General features: G+C 39.6%; 1 protein-coding gene across 1 annotated transcript in view; it reads left to right on the top strand.

The window, feature by feature from the left end:
• The first annotated feature begins 5,833 nt into the window (after positions 1 to 5,833).
• The window catches only part of LOC104948894 (TOX high mobility group box family member 2-like), an 88,497-nt gene continuing 71,983 nt past the window's right edge, over positions 5,834 to 22,347 (top strand). Inside the window, exon 1 of the mRNA XM_010775127.1 lies at positions 5,834 to 5,967. Within this exon, the coding sequence (XP_010773429.1) occupies positions 5,884 to 5,967 (84 nt within the window). The 5' untranslated portion in view covers positions 5,834 to 5,883. The remainder of the gene's footprint in view (positions 5,968 to 22,347) is intronic.

Genomic DNA, 22,347 nt, shown 5'->3' with positions numbered 1-22,347 from the left:
AGGTTTTTGTAGAGTATGTCTTTGCTTACCATAGGTAGTTGTGCACTCTGAAAGGACGTGTAGAAATATGATCTCATAGGGGAGCAAATAAAAACTTACTGGGGGTCAGTGGGTCTCAGCATTAAAATGTCCCCAGACAAGAATGGGGTCTTCTGTAAGGCCTTGGTCAGTTGAGGCTATTTGAAGTCTGTCTGGATGTTGCGTCTGGAGAGATGATTTGCCTTGTTAACCCAGAACTGTGTTCCAACAAGATCCTGCCATCATTTTCATTGTCTGTCCTCACAGAACTTCCACGTAGTCCAATTGAGATGATCATGAGAGTTTTGAACAAAGTAATAGAAATAATTTTACGTGCATGGTTGAAGATAAAAAAGCAAACCTGAGCTGAATGGTTTTTCATTCAATATTGTTAGGAAGCAGGAGACAAGCGGAAATGTGAAAGTGAAAAATTAAGCACCTGAGTACCGGTCTGATTTAGGTTAAATTGACATAAAGTAACATTCGTTGTTTGAGAACCAAAGTCAAAGATATTTATAGAGACATTTACAAAACATTTTCATGAGCTGCTCTGTCACAAAGTGCTCAACATAACACAAATGACACAAATTAAAGCAAAGGTGAATCTTTTCAGCATAATCAGTTCCCCTGGGTTATATTATTTTCCAGGAATTTGCTGCGTGTGTTTTCAGGTCATTAATGAATCATCTCTGCTTAATGGACCTATTGAAGTATTTCCTGTTTACCATTACTTTGCTGTTTGCTTTTCTCAGAACAACCGTATATGGAGTTGGTATCGGTGGAGGGAAGCAATGTGGTTACAACATTTACATTAGTGCTAAATTAAATCAAAAGTCGAGGCAACATTTATTGTAGGTCTTTCAATTTGGATTAAAAGGAAAAGAACATCCATGCAACATCCATGTTAAAAAAAAAACTCATGCTGCTCTGATGTTAGCAAAGAAATAACATGACCTCGTAAACGCCTGACAGTAATTATTGAACATGAAAGCTTTGACCTGTTTTACAACAGAATTAGCATTAATATTTTACAAAAAATGACCAACAATGAAAGTCCTGCTGTGTCTGACGAAACTGCACCTTGACAGCTTCACTTCCCATAACTAGCGCTGAACTGAAGATCTTATTATAGTGACATAAAAATAACACTTGCATAACTGCTTCTTTTTTACAGATGAGAGAGTAGGCTAATGTGGATCTCGTGTGGAGTAGAAGGATTCCACTTAAGACATGTTGAATAAGTGTACCTCTGAAGTACATTGCAGTATCTGTTGACACCTCTCTTTTCCACTTCCTATGCTTTTAATTGTATTTCTTGAGTATTTTTACATACATGCAATGTAATAAAGTGAACACACTTTACTTTATTAAAGAAATGTTAACTCTTAACATTTTTAGTTTTTATGAAACTGTTCTTGCAAGAGAACCGAGTCTGTCTTCTAAGTCTTCTCTATCTTTCCTTGAACTCAAAATGTCAACTTTATAATAAAAATGTACCTGCTAAACATCAGCATGTTGACATTAGTATCTAGCTCAAAGCTCCACAATGCCATAAAGAGCAGCTATAAAGTTGAATCTATTATTTTCAGAAAAAACACAGATTACATTTAAATTAGGATTTTGTTATTATGAATAATTTCGGTTTGAAGTGTCTATGACCAATGTAAGTGCTCGTCTCCTTCTTTCTGTGATAAAATACTTATTTTCTTTATCACAACCAATTTAATATACATTATTTAACACTGGTGCTCTGTTCTTTGTAACACATATTGCTTAACATTTTTTTTTAAACTGAGAGAAGGAAAGGGAAGCAAATATCTCAAAGTGTGATAAGAGCACTCGTTAATGATATACACTGATGTCAAACAAACAAGCGAAGACAGAACATTTGCACAAAGAAAAAACAGTCACACTTAAGATAGAGGGAAGAGTGATTTATTTGGTGTTTATCGCTGGTTTGAGGTAATCATAGCACATTTACAAGTGTAAGGAAAATGAACTGCTCACTTAAGAAGAGGAAAAATGTAAGGTGCTAAGTAGAAACGGAAGAAAACCTTTTTGAAACACACTCTGGAAATGTTGCACTGATGTAAATTGTACACCAATTTAATAAAAAGTGACATTTTTCTCTCCAAAGCCAATTTCTCCCGTGAAAGCAAAACGCATTACTGAGTATTACTGAGTTCTTTTAACTTGAGAATAATTTTTGAGGGCTCAGAGTCACCACGTCTAGAAGTCTCAAAGACAAATACTTATACATTTCTGAAAAGTAAAATCACTTAAGCTCAGAAGAAGTCATAAAAGCAGTACGGCTGACATCATCCAAGTACCGGCTGGGTCATAACCCTTAATGGAAGATATTCTTTTATATTTTCTCTCGTTTCCTGGTGCTAGCTGGAGCTCTTACCAAGGCAATAAAAAGTGTTTGTTCTTGCTAATTGCTCTTAGTGGATAAATGATTTTCAAGATGGCAAGGAAGACTACATGATTTGCATCCCACGTTGGAAATTAGTTGTTATTTTTTACACATCTTTAAAGTTAGTGTGACTTTATATTTCTGTTACTGTGTCATCTCCACTTTATTTACATGTGACACCAGTCTGAGTCCCCCGCAACTAATTCCACCCGGTGTCTCATCCTTTCACCCTTCCACTAATTTCTCTCTTTCCATTTACTAAATATCTTACACCCCCTCTTTATTTGATGAAACGTCTTTCCTTCTCTGCGGCACCATTTGCTTTCTGTCTGGCCAATACCTCGTGTAACGCAGCGCTGCAACACAAAGAATGACACGCATTCCTTTCCCATGAAGCCATGAGTGGGCCGGTGCCAGATACCCCTGTGTACTGTATCTGCTGCTGTAACAGTGACTGAGTAACAGAGTGAACAAGTGACAGTGAGAGACGGGCAGAGAGGAGTCAGACAGACAGCGACACAGAGGTACAGGATGAGGAGAAATCGGCGTCTTTGTGACAGTTAACCTCACAAGCTTGGATTCAGGACAGGCTGAGTTGGCAGCTGATGGCAGATCACCACAGCAAGCCCACAGTGTGACCCATCTGTGCCTGGTATTAAAGCAGCTCACACCCCAGGGCCAGAGCCTCCATGCTGTGTAATAGCTACGCGAACATAGGCCCAGTCCTGAGGGGGCCAACAAGTTACCCACTGGGTTGACAATGGCAGCTTTGGTAACAGAAACACACCGAAAAATAAAAATAAACTCCCACATATACACCAAAAGCACAGAACAACAAGAAATACACAAATTGGGCCGGTGTGCGTAACTTACATGTTGCTCTGCCTTGCAAAAAACGAATTAATGACACTTCCCTACACGTATGAGTGAGCACATAACACCACTCCACCCCATTCTTAGGAACAGTGTGATACACATTTGGCTGTGAGCGGTGTTATTTTCCCTCCCTGCACCTATTTGAAGCTCTGGTTGGACATTGTTCTGTGTTTACATCCTGTTGTGTCGACCGCTGCGTGAGTATGTTTTGCGTTTGTCCAGCTGTGTGTAAATGTGAATGTGTATATGTGTGTGTGTGTGTGTGTGTGTGTGTGTGTGTGTGTGTGTGTGTGTGTGTGTGTGTGTGTGTGTGTGTGTGTGTGTGTGTGTGTGTGTGTGTGTGTGTGTGTGTGTGTGTGTGTGTGTGTGTGTGTGTCCTGTAAGGGTCAAAGCTGGAGCACAGTAGCAATATATATATATTATGTCAGCTACCATGAGAACCTATCTATTCTCAGTGTGTATTCAACTGCCTGCTGGATGGAAGACAGGCATCGAAATGAAATAAGGTAAAAAAAGTATATTTCCGAAATAGCTTAAGGCAGTGGATTTAGTGGTTTGGAGCATGTGAAACTGATTTTTACCATAAATTATAGCAAAGCGTGATCTTCATGGTCTTAATAAGAGCTGTATTACACATCATAACAAGTGCGTTAGAAGTGATGTAAGTAATTTAAATGTTTAACACGGATGGCAAAACTCAAATGTCGGCATTTATGTAAACATTAGTTAGCTTTTTAACCCCGTAGTCTGTTGCCTTAAAATGATCACAAACAGGAAGTCTTATTATATTCAATATATTAAAACATATTTGACCTTTATATATGTCTGGCCAAATGTGCAGGGTTATCCTTTTTAGCTGCATCCCTCCTAACATTCAGCCTGTAGCTCTTTTAATGGTCATCCCTGACAGTCCAGTCAGTGACATTATAAAGAAACAAAAGGGAAATGTTAGATTTTCTCATCTGGATTATAGTCACACTCCAATCATACAAAGTTAATGAGGCTGTTAAGAGCTTGAACCTTGGTTTTCTATTAAAAATGTTTCCCTTTGAGTAGCTTCAGAGTAACATTTTTTCCCCCTTACATTGTATAACAACGTAACACGATACATTATTTATCAGGTATTTCCATCACTGAAGCTATACTGTTTATGTGAGTGACGCATTCAAACCTGGTATTACATCAGAGGGACATGTTTTAGAAATATTCACATTTTCATCAAATTCAACTTAAGATATTGCATTTGTTATATTCTTGTGTTGTATGGTTTATTTAGCTTATACATGTAACAATAATTACCCTGTGGTGGTGGTGGTAGACTAGTAATTAAATGTAACTTTATTCCTTTTCTCAATCACTGTAGAGCATTTTTGAGCTACTACTTATTTTCTTGCTAAATATCAATCTAATAAAAATATAATGCCCTATTTTAGATTGAGCCACCAAGCGCCATATAAAACATTCAAAGGTAGCTTGACCTTGATCAACTATAGGAAAGTTAGAGATTATCCATGAATGGAATGGCATAGAATAGAATAGTATGGCATTAAAAACAGGGGCCGTGTTGCTGCCTTAGGTACTTTCCATACTTTAAACACACTTTCTCAAATGCTTATTTAGTAGTATTCTTTACAGTGTGGTATTACTACTTTCACTGATTGGAATACTTCGTCCACTACTGTATATTTCTTAAATGACAGGGAATGGACAAATCCATCAATTTCAATGGATTGGTTGGTTGTGATCTTGATTATAATCTCAGAGATTACAGTTAAACACGTTTATGGCCAACATTTTGTCTACAAATCAGACTGTTAAATGAACTTGAGATAGATTGTTGATGTCTTCACTACAACAAATAGACTGTCTCTCTAACTGAGGATAGTCTGAGAGACCCCAGTGTGGGGGGACTCATTGTCTACTACACTTCCTCTCCTGCTGTCCCTGTTCTGGCCGATAGAGGTCGCAGCCGAGCAGCCCCTCTGTGTCCGGGAACGCATGGATGTGTCTGAGCGCTCCCACATGACAAAGCTACAGCGCGTCTGGAAACCGGGAACGGAGCACGGGGCGTTTTTGTGGAGAAACCGTCGACAAGACCCATTCTGCACCTTTACCTGCAGCTCAGCTCGGCTTGGCTCGCTGCCAAACAAACTTCAGTGGCCGTTTGGCTTTTTATTTGCTCACTAAGGCGTGCAGCTGCCCTCTTGTTTTCCCCTCTTTCCAAGTGAACTTTATAGGGATGTTATATCCGAGCATCACCATGCTGAATGTCCAGATAGTGCTAAAGTAAGTGTAGGACGTGTGTGAACGACCTCTTTTTTCTTCTTCTACTTTTTGTTCGATTTAAAAGAAAAAGATAGGGAGAGAGTGTGTGCAGGAAAGTGTGTGCAGGAGAGAGGGAGAGAGAGAGAGAGAGAGAGAGAGAGAGAGAGAGAGAGAGAGAGAGAGAGAGAGAGAGAGAGAGAGAGCGCGCGAGAGAGAGAGAGAGAGAGAGAGAGAGCGCGAGAGAGAGAGAGAAGTCGCGCAGGTTTGTGGAGCTACGCTTTCATGCCGTCAGTCTTGCGGACTCTGAGATGGACGTCAGATTTTATCCAGCTCCCCCTTCAAGCGTGGGTTCATGTACTGACTCCGGTTTGGACTATTACCACTCCAACAAGGTAACAATGATTTCTACTTTACGGACTTATAGTTGGTCAGGGGTGCAGCAATTGGTGTAATGATGCACGCGCATGGTGTGCCATGAGCAGGAGCATAATGTATGTGTAGAAGGAGCATGACTGGGGAGTGCTGCACTTGTATTTCCCTCGGGATGAATTAGTCTTGGAGCTGCATTGTCTTTGAACTTTGTTGTATTTTTAATTAGCAGATTGTTTTGAACTCTGCAGAAAGGCACACATGACACCTGTTCTGAGCTAGTGCACCCTTTAATTTTCATAAATGTAATGTGTTAATCTGGATAAACTAAGGGCACGTTGTACTGTAGCTGTCCTGTGAGCTGAGTTGGAGCACCCCTCTCTCCAGCGCACTGGAGCTACTGAATACACACCAATTGATTGTGCCTTTTTCCCCCTTACTTAAATGCATGAAAAAAGCTCAATCCAACCCATATTAGTGAAAGAAAGTGCTATCGTATATGCTCCAAACAGGTACCAATATGGGACAATGCACAATTAGTCTAATACAAACCTGTAAAGATTGCTTCTAAATGTGAACTTGACTGCAGGTTAGGGATCGGGGTGTTTGTGATTCTAAGATGTATATTGTTCAGTTATAAGCTGAACAGTCTGCATAATATTTTGTATGTGTTTCATTGCTCGATTAAAGTGTTTTTCATGAAGAATATACATTCGCCTACAGGCTTGCTTAGCTTTTGCGCACACATCCAATCTCATCACTGTACACATAATAACTTTTTAGGAATAATTCATTGGTCTCCAACCTAAATAGAAACCAATGTTTTGGTTTGCAATCCTAAAGTATCACATACTGGAATTTGTTTATCAGCTATTCTCAACATCGGTGAGAAGTTAGGGATTGCATATGCGTTTTTACGCACGGAATCGTATCCAATATTACCGGAACGTCAGTCACTTTTATAAGTAGGAGTAGTTGCATTTGTGATAAGCTGCCTTTTGAGGAAAATAATCACCAAATCAGTTAACATCAGTCTATATTTGGACATTGTCAAGTTTACTGATTTTTCTGTTGAATGTCATCATGGTACTGTAAAGAGATCACTTTTTGTCCCCTTCTCACTCGTTAAATGCATTGTGCACTGGCTCTGACTCCTTACTTTGATTGATAAAGGTTTTGCATTTAGGCAAATGTACAACATATTTCAAGATTACAAGTCACATGCCACAAGGCTATTTTTTCATGTGGTCAGGGGTAAAACTTGTGTAAACATTTGGCAGAGCTAGAAGAAGGCATTATACCCGCAGCCATACAAATAGGTTTGCTTGCCTTAGCACTGGAAGGAGGCCAGCAGGCAGTTAACATTTGCTGATGACAAAGTGAAACATTATAGCACAGTACAATATTTGAATTGTTAATCTCCCCTGTCCATACACACAGTCACCTGTATGTATAAACGAACAACACAGACACACACTCTCACACCCACTTTGCAGAGGGAGGTTTGAATTACAATACATGAGGCTACAGTCATTCCTTAACCCCTAACTTGCTGTAACAACAACTTAAACCCCAACATGAACTGATCCTAAAGTGGAATAATATTAAATCACACCTCAAATTAGCCTGTTAATGAAGAGTTTACAAGCAAAAATATTCTCACATTGAAGGGTTTTTGCAATCTCTTTGTGATAATGTTATAAGCAAATTAAGCATGCACGGCAGATGCTGCGGATGTGTATTTAAGATCACAATGAGACCTGGCTCTCGGACCGAGGCCATGTCTCAGGTCTTGTAGCGTTAACAGAATGAACTGCAGCAGTTATCATGATTCTCAGGTTTTTGGCCCGCTACCAAGCAGATTTGGGTTTCAAGGACTGAATCGTATAACATTGTCATTACTAAAGTAGCATCTGTGACTAAGATGTAAAGTGACACATTATCTGAGCCCGATCTGTGCCGACTACCACACATAACTGTTGAATAATGATACAGGAGCTTCATATGGCGTTTGGCCAATAGTTCATCCTCTATGGCAGTTTAATTTGTGAGCGAGATGGAGTTGACCCCCTGGAGTTGCACTGTGTGAGCAGGTGTTAATAGGGAAGCTTGCAAAGATGATAAAGATAAAGATGATGAAAATATAGTTTTTTGTATTTCACATTTTTTATGAAGTTGGTTATAGCTATTGCATGCATGGTTTGAATGTAGTTTTTTCAATTAGTATTAGCTTTTCATTTACCCTTATTTACACTTGAAACAGTCAGAATAAATGACTTATATGAAACTCACTTGTGTGGTTTTGCATCATTACTGTACAGTAATAAATTAACCTAACAGGAAGTGTGTATAATACTAAGTGGGACAGTCCATTTATAAAAGCCCAGCACTTCCTGTTCTAGCAAACACATCTATTTCTGCCAGTGACTATTCGGCTTTTCAAAAATGGCTTTGTGTGTATGCTCATATTCAAGCTGTTCTCTACCTGAAGGGGTTAATAATTGAGGAACGTAAGGAATGTGTAAGTTGAAACTAGTTTGAACTGATCTACCACATTCAGTCTGATGATTGATTGATGGCTGCCAGGAATATGGATCACATTGACAGAATAAGTCATTACCACAAATCCATGAATGCACTTGACCTACGAATTTAGGCAATGGTTTTCCTACAATTATACCTTAAACATCAACAAAATACAGTAGTTCTAAATGTAGGAATCAAAGGAAGTCTAATGTACTTTACGCTTTGATTTCCTTTTTCAAACCTACATTTGATTAAATTACAAAATGATGATGAGATTGCGTTAGATGAAAATGCCATTGTACTTCTCTGCATGTCATTGTAAATTATTTAATAAAAGAACCTGTGCAGCCACATTTCAGAACAACGCAAAGAACAACACATGAGATAAGCGTTGCTTTTTTATTTTTGCCGTGAACCCCAAGGCGCTGTTGCTCTTCTCAACTCCATCCAACTTGCATTGTCCTGCACTTGCACAATCACCGTGAGTCATCTTTACTTTTCGCCCAAGATTTCTCCTAATCTTTTTGAAGCTCTCTGTATCTTTCCTCACTGAGTGGGAGGCTTGTTTGTTCAGCGTACACTCAGCTGTGTATACCAGCGCTGAAGGCCACTTCTTCGCAAATGCCTGTTTTAGCGAGAGACTATTTGTCAAATGCATTATGACTTGTGCATACCCCCAGGCAGAATCACTCCAGTGAAATGAAGTTGGATAGATTACTGTAGCTGTTCCACTTTCTCCTCATCCCTCTTGCCTCTAACAACATGGTGCCCAAGAGAGAGGCTCTCAAGTAATTATACTGTAGTTATTCTGTAGGTTTATAATCCAATGGTTTGCAGATGTTATTCTTTACATAGTTGAAGTCTGTTCCCAGTTACTGTACGTTATTTATATATGCTGGGGCCATTTTCACCGCAGTGCGGAGCGAACTCTTTATTGATACACAGTTTGTACAGTTCTAAGAGAGGTGATTTTTCAATCAAAGCATACTGTGTATGACTGTATGCGTGCATGTGTGTGTGTGCAGTTAACGCATTCCTAATTGCTTTTATACCTCAAGGCTGAATGTATAAAACATGTTTAACAAGATAACCGTCGTTTATACCTTGATGCAGGTTTTCCCACATGTTATACTTCATACTGCCTCATCCTCACATAAATGCACATAACAAGCAGCTGCCATTCGTCCACCCAAAGAGCAATGAGGCCGGCTTTTGCAGAGCACGTACCAACCCTTTTCAAATGGTCCGTTCCATTACCACCACTACCCTAATAATCACTGTATTAGTCATGGGATACTTCAAAGTATGGACAGGCAAAAATACTTTCCATGTAGAATTCTCAGAATGTGTTTTTTTTTTCTTCTCTTCAAATCATGACTGTAATAGAAACAGAAACAAATAAAGAGATATTCCAGCAGTACCTCATTCTGTACACAGAAAACAGTTAATTACATGGAGGCAAGCATTCTTGGGTCGACAGCGTGGACTTGGGGTTTTTCATTGTGCCCATTCATAACATTCTGCTGACTGGCCAGTCCGAGTTGCAATATCCCAACCGTTCTCACTGGGAAAATGTTAACCCATGCATGGCACTAATGCACACCAGAGAGGAAAACACACTCTAAAGCTGCTGGTACTGGGAATACTCAAAGTGGCCAGTTTATTGTTCCAATCCCGTTCCAGGTAGTTAACTAAGAGCAAATAATAGATAACCGAAAATGAAGTCATGGCATGAAAACAATATTTAGTATTATTTTATAAAACCCCTCAGCAGTCTACTTTCTTAAGTTTTTTGGTCTAACCATTTTCTGGCACTATTCATAATCAAATCTTTCTGTCTCCCCGTCTCTCCCCCTCTTTGTGTCTAACTTCTTCTCTCATTTACCTTCCCAGCAGCAATGTCAAAAGGTTATGGAGGGAAGCCGGATCGCCTGGGGCTGATTGTGTCTTTGAGTTAATGATAAGTAGCTACAGTGTTATTCTCCGGAGCAGTAGAGCTTATATTGTGTTCTGTGCACAGACTCTTACAGTAGTAAAAAACTGAACTATTTATCATTTGCCTTTTTAATCAATTGTTTAAAAACAGGAATAGAAGTACATTTTATAACATAATCAAAAGGCTACATTGTGAATACGTGAATTGCATACACTTGAATTGTTCACCTCTCTTGAAATATGTTTATTTGCCTATTTCAGTTACAACACATATAGGAAAAATCCCCAAATTGGCATCAATGATACAGTGGTTGCTATTCTGTAGCTACACCATAATCATCATGGGGAATTCGAGGACAGTAATTGACTGCTAAGAGTACATGCAAGGGGATACTGTACTGTCCATACTGTCTGAGGGATTTACTACAGTGGACTCGGGTTTAACCTACATGACAGTGAAGGTAGCAAAGACTACAGTTCTCTACTCTGTACTTTAAAATCTAGACCAGACTTGACTCAGAGCTACTAGAGGTGTTAAGAGGGTCATAAGTCATGTATGGCTGGAAATAGATAGTATAGTTTATCCTGCCTGGTTAGCTACTTAATCACATAGGTTCATAACGGGCTATTTATGCCGATGATTGATTGCATTAACTGCAAAGAATTCTGTCATGACATTGCATTTTTAAAACCCGTCCAAATACGCATTTGTGATAAAATAACGCTATCCAAATCCTTCCTATGCAGCTATCACATCCCAATCCATCCAGAAAGTCAATTTATTAAAATAAATCACAAAACTGCTTTTAGGGTACGACGTAGCCTTAGTTTTCAGGATTGGTGGCATGCATCGCAATCTGTAACCTAATGTGAAACACAGCCATCCCAAGATGTCAGGGTAATTCCAATTTTGACATTGAGCGTGAATCGAAGCAGCCCGCCTGGCCCAACTTGTGCACCTCATTATATCACATTAACCCTAATTATCGTCACTGCCCCTTGAAACCCAAATAATACAGTCAGGCTTGACTCCTGGCTCTTCAGCTGGAGGTTGGGTGTGTGTTTCATCCCCTCGACTTGTGTAAAGTAGTCCAATGTGCCAAGGCGCTTTAAACTGTCTTCATCTCAGGAGGCCAATGGTTCCTCGGTAGCAATAGACTTGCCCGTCTGTCTGCCTCTGTCTGTCCTCCCCCCCCACCGTATATCTCCCCCCACCATTCGGTTTCCCTGTGCTGTTTTATATTCAGCTCTTGATTGGTTGGGGGATGGTGTGGTGGAATAGCATTTGAGATGTTAGCTGGTTTGTGCAGGGAGGGGGAAGTACATTTGGGATGTGTGTAGGGGAGAGAGAGAGAGAGAGAGAGACAGCTGTAGATGGAGTGAAAATGGAGAGAGATTTTTAGGGGTACTTTATTTTTCAGCTCGCCCTTGTGTCTGTAATGTCATTCAACGATGTGGAAAACCAAAACGAGCCTTGCCACCAGATGTGTTCCAGTCCAGATAGCGACTTGAAAGACAGACGTTTATTGTTTTAGTGCATTTGGTGTGGTTCAAACCAAAACTGCATGAAATGCTGATTGATGGATTTCACTAATGAATGTGTGTGTGTGTGGAGAGAGTAAGAGAGGGATAGAGAGAGACATCTGCTTCATGTGATTCATTTAACCATTTATGTTCTTCGCTCTCTGCTCTACCGGGGTTATTATACAGGGCTACAGTAGCATTTCAAAGCAAATTCATTTTCTTTCTATCAGCACGCAAATAGGAAATAAAATAACCCCTTTCAGTAATGTTTAGTTTTCATATCCACATAATGTGGCGTTTATATTTCCATAAAGTACACACACTAAAACAATACTCTATAACAAGCTTCAATAGAGATACGTGTGTATTAGCAATACAAGTGGTTGCATAGTAAGCTCTGTCTTTATCATAACAATAGGCCAAAGTCAATAGAAACACTGAAACTGCTGTGACCTTCTGTTATGTAACTTTATATCTTTGGTTCACCAAGAGCAACAACCAAACTTATTGTTGATGCTGACATTTAGCATCATCCACATGCTTGTGGTTTCGACTGCAGGTCAGGAAGTGCGCAGCTAAGTCTGCAACAGTTTCAGCATCCCTGCAGTGAATCGCTTGTTTTTAATTATCATACACTAACAATTCTGGCGCTCCCATTGTTTTATTGTTAAGGTATCGCAGCCAAGACAGATGCAACAAAGGCAAATCGTTTTCTGTGTTTTGAAATACAGCAATTCCCCGAGCAAGAAAGCTGATCTTCATTAGGATAATTGCTTCATTTGATTCATAAACAAATAGACCACAGAGTCATTATTCTAGATGCTGGAGATTACGAGTGCATTTATTGGCCTTGGCAGATTTGTGTAAAGCAGGCTTTGCTACATAAATTAGTGTAATCATTGTATGAGAAAACCATATCAACGTTTCACATAAGCACAGACGGAGCTCATCATCTCTGACTTTCACACTCGCAAAGATCTCACAGTTCACCCAACAATTTGTTTTTCATTAAATCTCTGTGGGAATGGTGTGTTATAGCCGTTTTTTGTGGTACTTTCATGCATTTTTTTCAGAAAAAGCTCCAAATTAAATGGTATGAGACCGCCGTTTAGTCTATAACCAGGAAATGAAACACTAAGGAGAGGAAGGAGGGAAGGAGAGGGGGGTTAATGCAGATTGTTGAGTATGTTGACGGATCAGAGTGGGACATTTTGATAGGTTGATGGCTTAAAAGATACAATCTAACTTGGAGTAAGTAAGTCTGTGAAGGTACCACATTGCCCATCTACACTGTTGTACTATTGACTCAATCCTTCTTGTAGGAAGGTTAAATGCATTCAATTGAAGACAGTTCATCCAGGTTATAATGTTTTTCATTATATATGATCATAGCATGTGGTTTATTTGTTAGCATTGTCAGTCCCCAGGCTCCTCTCTTGACTAGTAGAAGTAGGTCTATGAGCATAGCATCCCATAGATTCCATAGGATAAATGTATGAAAACACTGATAAGCATAGTGTCTGCGCTGTTGAAGAATGCAGCTGTCGGGTGTATTAAGAGGGGTGCACAACATGGGCAAACATGAGCAGTTGTCTTAGCTTCCTGAGGCATGTCCTGTGCAAATAAAACTGGAGATGGCTGGTTCAGGCCCACACTCAGAGACCCCGGGCCCACTGAGTACACACTCTCAGAGACATACACTCTCTCACAGATACACACACACACACACACACACTCATACATGCAAATGCAAGCATGTCCACACTCGCATAGCATACATAAACACAAGTGCACATGTGTGAGCACACAGACCATATGCAGCCATGTTATTTTGGAGACACTGCTGTAATGGTTACTGTACTTTACAGTAGTAATGTCTTAACAGTTCAACACATTCAAAAAATGGAGTGTGATATCAGTCACAGTTTTAAAAAGATTTCATGTTGGGACGCATGTATTATAATAAATAGGAAGAAGCTTTATTTTCTCAGAATTCTTCATTTCACACCTCTATTTGCTTCCTTCTCCAATTGTGACGTTTCTTTTCAAGCTCTTTCGACACAAGAAAAAAAAGGGAAGATGCGTGACTAGCCTTATCGCAGAGTGACATTATCAATAATAAAGTCTGATAAAAATTGTTTTCACATTGAAAACACACTAGGGACACTTTGAGTAACTATAGGTTTAAACAGGCAGTTTGTTAGCCACCAAGGATTGGTCCTCTGCCGTGTGCCGCTCTGTGCCAAGTGAGTGTGTGCGATTCCCCCCCTATCACTACAAACCCACAGTCCCCCCAGGCCCCCTCAGTCTAGTAAACCACCTCTGGCACTTTTGGGCTTTGTTCATAATATGTTCATTGTAGCTATGCTTTGCTTTCCAGGAATTCCATTCGCTGTATGTTGATAATTTAGTTTTTGCTACTCCAAGATAACAGCGTCAAATAAGAGCACTTAATCTTATAGAAGAGCTTCACCCTGAACTCAAATGTAGATGTTATTGCATTTCTCTATTCCTTTGCCAATGAGTGCTGTATCTGTTTTGGTATTGCAGACTTTTCAGCTTTTTTTAACATCTACAAAAATCCATACTAATGCTCCAGTAATGTGTAAAGGGGCTTGGTATCATAACTCATTTTCAAAATGAATGACTTTTGTACCCTCTGCATTTTGATTGTGGATCTACAGTAGCTGCTTTAGGTCTGTTTTGGGCCTCTCTATGTTGATTGGTATGTGAGGTGTTGGTGCAGCTGAAAGTGAATGTGTTAACTGTGCAAACACAGCATTGCTGGCACTCCTGGTTTCACTTAATCTTTGACACAAAGGCACTGGCATGTGGCTGGTCTTTCAGACATATTCAGTCGCAGAGAGTGATAGAGAGAGAGCAGTTAAGGTATGTGTACATATATACCCATATGTTTTGAATTAAAGACATCTTAAAGCATTTACACTTATTTATTTGTTCTTCTTTATTCCAGCTAGACAGAAAGATTACCTTTTTTGGGACTTTCTGTAAGCCTTCATCCCAGTCAGTTATTAGGATTTCCTGAAGCAAACACAGCATCATGTGACCAAAGCCATGCCTAGTACTTTGGTCACCTCAGGACCTTATTCTGGGTTGTAGTACATGCAGAAGTCCACACTTACTGCCATTTTTGATGGATGATTTATTTGCCTGCCATCCTATAATTACCCACCGGGTAGACGGGAGGACCTCTCTGAGATTATAGTTTTTCTTTGCAGTAAAAAAAGCCTGAGACACTAAACGACTTGGCAGTAAGCTCTTTTAAAAAAATCTTTTGATGTTTTATCAAGCACTGCAACATTAATTAAAAAAGTATTCATCATATCTGCAGTGGTGGAAATGGTGAAGCAAACTCGAGGAGACATTTCGAAATTGAATAGATTTATTTCCATTCCATATTTACCGCATTGGGGCTTGTTTGTGCTAAAAAGTTACCTGTTGGCACTGACTGTGTTGTTTGCACGGTCTGATATATTCTGAGGAAATGCTTTCAGATACATATTGAATTAATATTTTCACATCAAAAGGCATGTTTCTGTGTTTTTTGGACATGGCTCTAGGCTAAAGAATGAATCCAAAATGGAAAGCGGCGACCTCTCATCAGACTTTGACAGGTTTCTGCTGACTCCAGTCATGAGTAATTACCGTTTTTTTGGCAGGAGAAAGGTGTTAGTTCTTCCTAGATACACTACACCTAATATTCTTTTAATTGACTTCAGAGGAACGGTATCAATATGTGCTGATTAAGTTACAAATTGGCTAAAGCTGCTCATTCTGAGAGCCAGATCTCCTTGTTCCTTTTGGTTTGGTTTGTTGTACTTTCTGCAGCTCTGCATAATGACTAGAGTGGAAGATTTCAATTACTCCGAGAAAGTCAAGGAGGTTGTTGAAGTTTGAGAAATACAACACGGGCTGGTTGATATGTAGAGATTTGGAATGTAATTAAATTGGTTTGGCTGCTTGCCACTGAAAAAATACATTCCTTTTTTTCCCATCTGAAATGAAAATGTATAGAGTGTTTTGCTGAAAAATACCTTGAGGGAACAGTAGGCTGTTGAATATTTGTAATACAGCTTGCACTGTGCAGTTGAAATGAGTTTTGAGATGAGTTATCCATTGTGGTTTCCCCTTTGACATTTGAAAGGTATGCAGCTTTTGAACCATGGATTTACTGTAATCTATTTTTTTTCCTATTATTGATGTGTGGTTGAGTTATAAACTGTAAATTGGCTTCTCTGCCATTTCGCTGGCTGTGCCATATCAGAAACCATGAGGCCATGGCGCAGAAACACACTTTGTAATAATGTTTATATATAGTCACATGTAAACCCCAGTTGTTGGTCCCAGTCTACACATGAAACTGTACAACACCACTGTTTACCATATAGAGTGTATGAATCTCTCAGTAGCACAAAGTAACCAATCCATACTGAGTCATGTGACAGACTTCACCAACCGTTCTAATTTGATATTAATGACCGACTGTTTTGTTCACACGGAAACACATTAGAAAATAAACATTTAGTGACAGCTGTAGGTTTAAATCTGCGGTGGTAATTCAAAGTCTGGACATGTTTTTAGATACACTTCCAGAATTTCAAGAAGAGATAAGATAAAGAGTTTATTATTAGTTCACATTAGACATCTGGCATTTGATTGATGTTTCCTGTTAAAGGGCTGAAACAAAAGCTAGCATTTAAACTATGAAATTAATTATCCAAGTGACTACAAGATCAAAAGACACTGTGAAAACCTGTGTCATCACTTCCTTGCTTTTAGCTGTGCATAGACCAACAGTAATTGACATTTGAGGTTGTTTTGGCACGCAAAAAGAACAACGTGATCTTCTTCTTCTTCCTCGATTGACCTCAGAGCAGTATGAACCACAACAAAAGAAAACGAATGTTATCTAGTTTGTATTAGAATGTTTTGGAAACGGTACAGCTTGCATTAAAGAGATCTTTCATAGCTTTCTTTTTTATCATTTTATAACAAATTCCTACTAGTCACACTGTAAAAACCCCCGTTCCAATTGTATGAGAAATCGAGAGAGAAAAAGGAAGTTGCGGATAGATTCAAAACCATAAATGTGAGCTGTTTTTGTTATGTGTTTGCTGAGGAGTATTAAAAAAAATCCAGTTGCTTCTTATCCACTGCTGCCTGATCTGCAAATGGATCGAGCTGCCCAGTCGAGCCCTTCTTACAAAATCAGCCTGGCATGGCGTTATAATAGCTTTTCCTTGTACGTGTCCTGTCAAATCAACTTAGCCTCTTTGGGTGCTATTTTAATGTTAGTCACATAGTCGATGGAAGCAACTACAAGTCCTGTGTGTCGCCTCTTGTCCCCAGAGAGCACAAGGAAATATACTTGTATGTCCTACGCTGTAATGCTTTTCATTACACCATGACACTTTTGGAAAGTGTACTTTGAAACCAGATCCATGCAGCGAGGGAGAGAGGTGTTGAGATGATGACTTAATTAACGGGGTCTACCACCATCCTGCTAATGGCTGTTTTCGGGTTTGTGAGTGCTGCAGCAGCATGTGCCTGTGTGCTCTCAAGCTGCACGGTTGATTTTCAATCCAAGGCTTAATCCAACATGCATATGATAAAGCCTGCTAAGTGAATCAAAAAGCTGTATATCAGCGGAGACAAGGCTCCTCAGTCTTCTCAATGGAACTGCAAAGATAAAGCAAACGGGCACAGACGCATGCCAATACACCTTCAGGGTATTGATCGTATGCCATCATGCTTTCATGGGCCTCTCCTGCCTATTTTGCATGTAAAATCATATCCAAATAAGTCATAGGATTTGTATTAAATGTTGAGTTCTGTGTTTACGCGTTGGAAGATACTTTGAAGTAAAAATATGTGGGTAAACCTGTGTGTGTGATTCCAGACATTATTGACTGTTAAGCTGTAACATGATGTAGGTTTCTACTGTAGCCTTGTACTTAGAAAACAAAAATCCTACAGAGAGGAAGAAGAGATGGAGAGATAGAGCTTTATCTGGCAGAGAGAGAAAGAGGCCTGCCGAGCAATTCTGCAAACTTACAGAGAAAATGAAAGAAGAGAATAGAATTGTATACCACACATTAGCAGTGACACATGCACACAAACTAAGACAGAGTCCTCTTTCCAAGGCGTGCATGTGCTGACAGGACAACAGCTCTCACTTTCATTTGTGCTCATGCACCTGCTCACACATTCCGTTATTCTCATTACGTAGAGTGAACCTCGTCCAACATCAAACATCGGTGTTACCACAGTGTGATCTCATGATCCTTTTCAACAAGTTCCCATAGCTAAAGCCAAATAAGTTGTTTATCAGTGCTGTTAAAACCAGCGTTAATGAGGTTTAAGTGCCTGCAAAATGACTTGGAGAAAAATATCCAATTGTGGTTTTTTTCAAGGAATCTTATCTTATCTTATTTATGATATAGGAGGAAATTCAAATGTTTACTTTGTTATTGTTTCATTGTAATTCAAAATATATAATACAATAATTAGGTTGGATTTTGAGGAGGAGCTGTACCAAACTAAATCTGTAGAATACTTTATGTGGGACAATGCACCCCGGCCGCAAAACAGAATAAGAATCGGAAAAACTTTAATAATCCCAGGGGGAATTTGGATATTCATTTTGCCTTGACAAATATTGTACTTCCTGTGATTAAGATATTCTAGTCCATACTGAGAATTTGATTCATAGCAGTTTTTCAGCCCCAGTTATATTATGGTTAGGGTCAGACAATATTTACTACATTTCAGTATCAGTTATCATTGTTGAATGAATACCTGTGTATATTCGTTGAACAAAACAGGCATTTTAAAAATGCACTAAATGAAAGAAGGGGTCTTTCAAGCTAAAAAAACAACCAGTTCTGGAGAGGAGAGTCGCCTGGTTTGTGAGGGTTCTGTGGTTTTAATCAAATAGGTGTCCCTTGGATAGCGAGATGATGTTGGAAAACATATGCGGAAATGTAGATATGGAGAAGTAATCAATAAAAGAGTGCCTGACCTTTCAGCAACACTTCCAGCTTTCCTCACATTACAAAAACATTCCTGTTGTTCCCTTTACTTTAAAGAGACCACAATGTTTTTTCTGTGGGGTCAGCATGTCGGCTTCAACTCTTGTAGCTTGCTTGTTCGCATTCTTGACAACCCTTCGCAATTAGATTGAATTTCTGCTGTAATAATTCAGGGCTGTTTAGTGTATTTGGCAACTTCTGTCACTAAGCCGCACAAACAAACCCAGGCGACAAAGCAGCGCGAGGGGGTTAGCAGGTTCTGTGTACGACACCGAGGTGACGGCTGAGCTAATTGGGGATTAACAGTTAATAACTGAATGAGGAGAGAATCGTTGAGTTGTGCCAAAGTCTGTGCTGATGTTTCTTTCTTCCTGGTCCTGCTCACCCTTGTTCCTCACCTGCCATGCTGTTATTCCTATCTATCTGGATTCTCATCCTCTCTGTCTCTCTCGCTTGGATTTCTCTTCTCCCCTTTCTCCAACCCTCTTTTTATTCTCTCTCTCTCTCTCGGGCTGATTCTCATCAGCCTGTATTAGTTGCAAATGCAGAACTAAGTGGCTGTGACAACATTCTCAGATGCTCCAGCTGCCACAGATTTATTGAGTTATTAAAGTAATGTACTGTGATTAAAAATGCTAATTTCCCCTAAATTGTATGCCAGCTTACATCGTTTTTTTTAGAAGCTGATTTAATTACATGGAAAATGAAACAAGGGCTGAGGATTCAATCTTTGCAGCCAATTGCCTTTGCACACAATAATGAATTACCTCGTGATACAGAATTATAGTTTGGGAAATAGGAAGTGAAATGACATTGAGATTCTTTTAGATTAAATAATCAGACCGTTTGCACAAATGCTTACATTTAAACCATACTCAAATTAGGTTAGCTTTTTTTTTTTAATATATCATTTTGGCAATCTACCTCAGGCCGTACTCTGAAAGTGATTGCAAAAAAACAGATCCTTTAAATTCCTTATGTTGCTGTTAAGGTAAGCCACTCAATATATACATACATACATACATACATACAGGGTAGTTCTGGTTTAGCATTTAAAGCAAGGATTTTAAATAAAGGGAGAAAAAAGTTTCCCTTTTTCAATTTTATTATGAATTGTGTCCTTGTCCGTTGTGAATAATTTCCTTTCCCCTGGGGGATTTTCAGTGTGCTTTCCTTGGCTCATTTTGGCCTCTCATTATGCATTCATGTATTCGTTTTTATATAATGCGCAACGCTGCAGCTTCATTGGCCAAATCTTGGTTGTTTTGTACAGCATTGTGTATGATACATGAATGTTAACATTTATTTTCTTTGAATTCAATGTTTTTTCTCTACTTCAGGCAGTCAGTTTCTCCTGCTTACTTTTATTTTGTAGAATATGCAAGGTCCTCTTTTGAACATCACGGGATGAAATGAGCTACTAAAAAAGTAATTCTCATTTGAATAATGAGATAGAAGTTTTTTCCCCTGATCACTTGATCTGCATGGCACTTCTGCTGAGCAGCAGATAACCCTGCGCTGCACCGTTTTTCCAGTCTTCGAAAATCTCTAGTGAGATTACCAGAACAACTTTAGATATTATTTGGATGCCTTCCAGATTTCTCACTGTAACAGATCCTCAGCTCCTCTTTACAGCTTTTTCTTCTGACCAGGTCCTATAGGTGAGCGTGTGAAATGTCCGTGACCATGTCGGATGTTTTTTCCTCCCTGGAAAGGATTGACTCATACGTGTTGTACAGCTCAGAGTGAGCGACTCCGGCCTTCCAGATGTCCCAGACATAACAGAGGCTTGTCAGCTCTGAGGCTGGGCTCTAAATGGGTCACTCTCCTTGATATCACACAGCTCCTTCACAATGACCCCACTGTTCTCCTGATATTACAGCACACCAGGTGGCTCACTATGAAAGTCATAGCCAGACAAAATGTGGACTGTGTCTGATCGTGAGTAGTCAGAAAAACACATCACACATGAGACTGCAGAGCTGTTTTTTTTAGGTTTAGAAATGGTTTTAATACACACAACAGCCCAAGCCTTCTAGAAGAAACCAAGTGAGTAAAAGTATTAGATTTTTCTTCCAGTGTTTGATTTCAGATATTTCATGATGAAAGCCTTTGATATGAGGAAAATGCATTTTTCATTGATCTGCTTTTCACCTCTTCCAGGGCAGTTTATGCATGGCTGTATGTAACGTAACATTCTAGGGAGCTCTGCAGAGAAATGGGAGGGTTGTAAAAAAAAAGAAGGGAGAGGGGGTGGGTGGATGGCAGTTCGGTGATTTCTGATTTATGGTTTGATTACAGTCTTTCCATCCTGCTGAAGACCGGCTGTATTTGCCTGCATCACGTGAACTTTTTCTCACATGGCCTAGTAGTGCAGCAAGCCCCAGTTCATTCTGCTCCTCGTCAAAAGGGAACATTTGCACACACACACATGCACACACACACACACACACACACACACACACACACACACACACACACACACACACACACACACACACACACACACACACACACACACACAAGTACACACTGATTGAGAGATAAAATGGAGAATGGCTTTTTTAGTCAACTGAGTATTCTCCCCTCTGGCAACCTGGCAACCATTCAGCCTCCTATTGGGAAATAATATTGATATTCATATGTACTCGGTATAAGGACAACAAAAATAGAAAGAACCCCCCCCGCCATATTAATTACAGTGTGATTCAAGCACAGGTGTGTACCATCTCGGGTTCACAATATCCCACTCATCAGAATGAATGTCCGTTTATTACTGCAATGTGAATGGTAACAAAAACTAGCTCTATTTGGAATTTCAATGCCACTGTTTTGTATGAAAAGTAGCCATGACAATGTGGACAATGGAGCTTTTTTGTTCACCTGTAGCTGGCACAAAATTCTCGACTAAGAGCTGCATTCCACTTGTAGTCTGAGTGATCAGACCTTGGCAAGACAGAAACACAGACGTGAATTGTGCTCCTTTTATGCGCCATTAGGGTTTTTAACCAGCATCGATCCGCCTGCATTTAAAGCATGTTGGTGTATGAATAGGAGGAAAGCTGCAGTGAAAGAGTCACTGATATCATGTCATGTCTCCCCAGGCTTTCATTAAACTGCCATTCATTCTCCTCCTCAGAAGTCCTCAGGCCTCTTACTTTGAATTCTCTAACTGCACATTCTGTACTGCCGAGCCTCGTGAGCGAAGTAGTACATTTGAGTTTGCCTGTCACTCAGGCAGGCACTAAAAATGCTTCAGTAAAGTGGAGTAACCAGAAAATCGAGATCTTTATTTATAACTTACGGGACGGTTTCAGCTGACAAAGTACAACATGCTGCACTGAAAGGCTGAGAGTTTGTTTTTAC

Source organism: Notothenia coriiceps, unplaced genomic scaffold (assembly GCF_000735185.1).
Source record: "Notothenia coriiceps isolate Sejong01 unplaced genomic scaffold, NC01 NC01_scaffold00015383, whole genome shotgun sequence".
NCBI lineage: Eukaryota > Metazoa > Chordata > Actinopteri > Perciformes > Nototheniidae > Notothenia > Notothenia coriiceps.
Note: the sequence above shows the minus strand (reverse complement) of the source record. Positions and strands in the feature narration are given on the sequence as shown.